The 5,182-nt window shown below is 42.9% G+C and overlaps 1 protein-coding gene across 1 annotated transcript; it reads right to left on the reverse strand.

Moving 5' to 3' along the window:
- Positions 1-837: 837 nt before the first annotated feature.
- Positions 838-2,334, reverse strand: LOC101306831 (monoglyceride lipase-like). Its single transcript, XM_004302901.1, has one exon. The coding sequence runs from the start codon at positions 2,328-2,330 to the stop codon at positions 1,341-1,343; it is 990 nt and encodes a 329-aa protein (XP_004302949.1). The 5' UTR covers positions 2,331-2,334; the 3' UTR covers positions 838-1,340.
- Between the last annotated feature and the right edge of the window lie 2,848 nt (positions 2,335-5,182).

Genomic DNA, 5,182 nt, shown 5'->3' on the forward strand with positions numbered 1-5,182 from the left:
TCGTTGCCGATTGCTATCAATAAATATATATATCACATGAAACTACCAGGATGGTAGACATTGCTAGTGACATACAATTAACTTCTGTCAAAATTAGTCAGGTTTCTTTTGTACTGGTGTCCAACCATTTGGTCAAAATTGCTGGGTGAAATTGGTTCTGCTTATTGGTTTAATCCAAATTTTCAAACCACTGAAACCAGGAACATATTATTTGAAATTTGATGGGTCTGATTTTGTTGATAGATGTCAAATTGCTTATATCATATTTAAATTTGACATCAGGTGTTTTTCTTTTAACGATCACACCTCAAATGACTTCAACATGCTCTAGCTTTCCGTCTCTCCCTAACCATAACAACAGAACAGGCAGCAATATATCACTTTTTTACTCTTCTTACGCCCTTCAATGGCTTTTGAGAGTGCCCCATGAGGTAGTTGACAAGGATATATAGCAGGGAGGACATTATCTAAATTCCATAGATGATCGATTGCAGTAGTGTGGGCATATCAAGCTTAACTGCTTTAACATGCCGAGGACATGGAGTGTTTCCTGAATGCCAGGGCACAGGAGATTGATTGTGTGTACGGAGGATTCATGGTACACTGCAACTGTTATCAGATATATTTCTCACCTTAAGTATATGAAGATAGATGTTTATAACATATATACGACCCTGCCCGATCGAAAAGAGTAATTAAGTTGTAGTATCAAACTTAATATACAAAGTTTGAACAAGCAACCAGAAAACCTCAAGCTTGAACAGAAAAATGGTATGTGGACAATCCATTTACAAGAGCCTCAAGACTGAAGGGGGTCATCTATAGAAAAGTAGAAAACACTTGATGGAAGCAAAGACCTAGACATGACACCTAATTCAGACAGCGAACTATAATCGGTCAGCCTAGACATGCATGCACCTTGCCTCACCTTTACACTCATAAACAGAAACAAGTTCCAACCACCAAAACTCATCATCCACCCTGACAGCAAGTCTGCGACATAACTCATTTGCAGGATACCAAACTACAGATTATGAAAGGAAGCAAAAATTTCTCAAATCAACCAAGTATTTCGTATATAAAATAAAACTGATCGATTCAGGACATACTCATACTTCTGATCGTTGTGAGTCTCCCACAATAGAATCAGAGTTTGAATCACCTCTTGGGCGATTAATCTCGTTCCAGCTCATTTCTGATATAAAAAAAAAAGTCTCAAACTACTACGTTAACAATATGAATTATGAACTTATTATAACATTAAGATCAAATACACAATTGGTCACATTCCAAACCCAAACCCACATTAGTGATCTCATTTCCAATGATCGAATTAAGGTTTAGGGTTTAGGTCCATACTTCTCGACCCTCTCATCAATCCACTCTCTCATATCCTGCAACACAAGGTTGGCATTCTCATCGGTCTCTCCTTGTATCAACGAATGGTACATCCCCTCGTAAATCTTCAAGCTCTTGTCCACGCTCGACGCCTTCTCATACAACAGCTTCGACGACGTCGGACACGTCACCCCGTCGGCGGTCCCGTGCACGGTCAGAAACGGCGCCGTTACGCGGGAGAAGTTATCCTGTATGTACTGGCACACCCTAGCAATCTCCCTCATGGTCCCCACCCTGGGTGGCCCAGTGTACCTCCTCGGGTTTGAAGCTATAATCTTGAGCTTCTCCGGGTCCTTGATGGCCTTCCCGACCATCTTGTTGTCCGGCATCGCGGCCCAAGTGTCCGCGATGCCGAACAGGAGTCCGTACACGAAGAGATGGAGCCTGCTGGGCTTCATGTTCTCCGGGATCACGAAGAGGGGAGCAGAGAAGATCAGGCCCGTCCACCTGTCGGGCTCGGAGGACTGGAAGTACATGAGCATGGTGGCGAGGCCGCCCATGGACTCGCCGAAGAGGAAGGCCGGGAGGTGGCGGTAGGGCTCGCTGCGCCGGACGTGGAGGAAGAAGGAGAGGGAGGTGGCGGCAACCTTCTCCATGTCGCCGAGGTAGCAGCGGAGGCCGTCGGAGCGGCCGTGGCCGAGGAGGTCGGCGGCGAAGACGGCGTAGCCCCAGGTGGAGAAGGCGATGCAGATTTTCTGGAAGAGCCAGCCGCTGTCGGAGCCGTAGCCGTGGGTCATGAAGACGGTGGCTTTGACCGGGAGGTCGGGATCCAACGGCAGGAAGCTTTGGGTGAAGATCTTGCCGTTGGGGGTTTCGAAGTAGGATTGGGTGTGGCGCACCCCTTCGGAGGCGTAGTACTCCTCCGCGGGGGTGTCGCCCCAGAAATTCGGAGGCGTCTCCGGCGCCGATGATGCCGATTTTTCCGTTGACATTGTTTTCGGTGGGGAAGGAGTGGGGGGTAGGGCGGTACAAAAGGGAATTAGAGAGTCAGTTGTTGGGGTTGGTAAGACGGGGTTGGTGGACTGACCCTCGGGTGGGGCCCGCCACGAACAAAACTGGTGTGGATAAGAGAATATATTGTAGTACTGGAGGTTAGTTTGGGGAAAGTGTGGAAGTTAGAGAAGGTGTTCTGTAGGGACGGTGTCGTTTCATTCCTTTTGTAGCTTTTGCGGGAATCATTATCTGTCGGCTCATTTTGTGAATGGTCGATTGTGCCCTTACCTACTACATTACCTCATATTAGCGATCGATAAAATAAATAAAAAAACAATATTTAAAGAAAAAAAATTGTGGTATAATATCTAAATTACGGAAAATTCTAATATATCATATGATATAGTATACCTCACAAAATGTGTGACTATCATTGATCGAAGAAACAATTAAATGATCATGTAATGACCATTTACCCCTTTAAAAGCCCATATGTGTCATACAATTAGACATATTTGCAATAGGTATGTCATACCATATGATATGATAGACAATCGATTGTATTATTGTATTTAACCAAGTCATTGCCTATGAATCGTCGGCTCATTCTTTAACATGCACGCAGTCAAAGTCCAAGGCTCCTCTCACTACTTGGGAGCTTTACCAATAGTTGAGACCTAATCAGGGGATGTTTCGGCTTATATCTAGGAAATTCATACACTCCATGGACGGAGCAAACAGTGGAGTCTTGGGGGCTCTAAAAGTATCTTACTAATAATAAGAAAGGGGCAAGTGCTTAACAACAATAACAGCCAATGTATTCACTCTCTTATAGCATGAATTCTATAACGTAGAAATAGGGGTTCATTTTAAAGCTAAACAACAACTGGTTGCAAGGGTGGTTGTCATCGAGGAAGGCCCCAAAGGGGTGGTAGAATGAGGGCTTTCAAGGGCCTCAACCAATTAATGGTCGATTCGCTTCCTCGTTTCTTGGCTCTTCCTATCCTTAAAAGCTTTAGTATTAGTACCCCTCCCTGATAGGGATTCCCATTCCATTTTGTGATTTATTTCATCTATTATATGATCGGAACATGGGGATACATGTACCACAATTTTGAATCAAAAGAGAGATTTCAAGAAATGGCAAGCAAGATGTGACTTCTCGCTGATGATGTTTAGTCAGGTCCTCTATATGAAAATAGTCATCTGTCTCATTTTCGCCTTCTCCATTCTTCTGCGAAAAGAATGTTCTGCTGATATGTATAGCCATTTAAGGTATCGATCTAGAATTTGTGGTGTCTGCCATGTAAGTAAAAATATTATTTTCAATTTCACATAATATATCTAGCCAAATTATAGTATTATGATACTAATATTACAATTGCTATTTCTTTTTAAATTTTAAATGGTGAAGTAACGATATTAATGACACGTCGAGAACAAGAAAGCAATAAAATGGTCTCAGATATCAGCGTTATGAAATTAGTAAACAATCAAGTTCAAAAAATAAGCCAGCATCCCGTCATCTCTCCCAAAACCCTAGCCGCACAAGCCTCCTCACCGGCGTTCGCCACCATCCCAACAACCCTAGCCACTATCCTAACGGCCTTAGTCGCCATCCTAGCGGCCCAGCCGATCCCAACAACTCTAGTCCATCCCAGTGACTCTAGGCGTACCCACAACACGACCCAACAACGCTCTTCAGATCTTCTGACAATACGATCTAGCGCTACTTTATCGTCGTTACCCAACATCGACGTCTACCGGTGCAATCATCGATCACAACGGCGCTATCCCTAATCAATTGAAGTTTCTCGTCAAATTCCTTCGTCGACGATGTTCAATTGGGGAGGCAGACCTCCTGACGAGAGGTGATGCTAACAAGAGGAAAGATGGGTCTCTTGGACTTGGTTACTCCGCCTCATTTGACAACCCCAAAGCTTGTGAGGGGAGAGGTTAGCCCTAATAAGGGCAAAGAGGTAGCTTAGTTCTTGTTTCCTAACCAAGACATTTGATGGAAAATTATCTCAATTTTATTTCCTGGTTATATGTAGTTGTACATCAATTAAGGTCTTAAGCGACTAGTATATCCTTCATAGGGGATTTAGATTGTGATAGTTGGAAATCATTTGTAATAGGTTCGATTTGTGCTCATTTGCAGTGAGGGATACCTATCTTTTAAGGTTTGTTACCCATGAGTTTATCGGGACAAGTGATATGTGATGTATGAGCCTTTTAGCCGAGGATGATCAATGAAACTATCCATCTTTAACTACAAAAAAAAAAACAAAAACGTTGTAAAATTAGTAGGTTATGATGGTAACACCCGAGAAGATGAAATTGTCAAGTACTTAACAGAATATACAATCAACTTGGAACATACTATTAACAATCCTACCCCAGAATTGGCTTATATAGAGTACCAAGAAGGAAGGGATGCAAAGAGAAGAGAAGAACAAGTAAGAGCTCATTTTCGACAACTCAAATTGCCTTCAAATTTAGAATTTGCATGTATGCTTGTAAGGTGTTTGGTTGTTCAGGAAGAGTTCGAGGATCAAATTGTCTCTTTTGAGTGCGTCGCCTGTGAGAGAAGAGGAGGCACCATTCTCGCTACTAGGTTCTTTTCTATGACTTGTGTTCGTAAGAACTTTGGAGTTCTTTGCAGATCTCCAAGCATCACCAAATCGATACTAAAAGTGGTCAAGCAGAACAATAATATTGGGAAGTTGAGTGTACCTGCGACGGTACCGTAACATAAAGATTGTGTTCGTCTACTGATGTGAATACACAAGTTTAGTTTAATTTTACGTTACTAGGATTCAGACATCTGAACAGGAAACGACATAGATCC

The sequence above is a fragment of the Fragaria vesca genome, linkage group LG6 (assembly GCF_000184155.1).
Source record: "Fragaria vesca subsp. vesca linkage group LG6, FraVesHawaii_1.0, whole genome shotgun sequence".
Taxonomy (NCBI): Eukaryota; Viridiplantae; Streptophyta; class Magnoliopsida; order Rosales; family Rosaceae; genus Fragaria; species Fragaria vesca.

Bases quoted from the DNA above. Each gene is read 5' to 3' on its own strand.
- LOC101306831 (XM_004302901.1), bottom strand. From the start codon at position 2,330: ATGTCAACGGAAAAATCGGCATCATCGGCGCCGGAGACGCCTCCGAAT.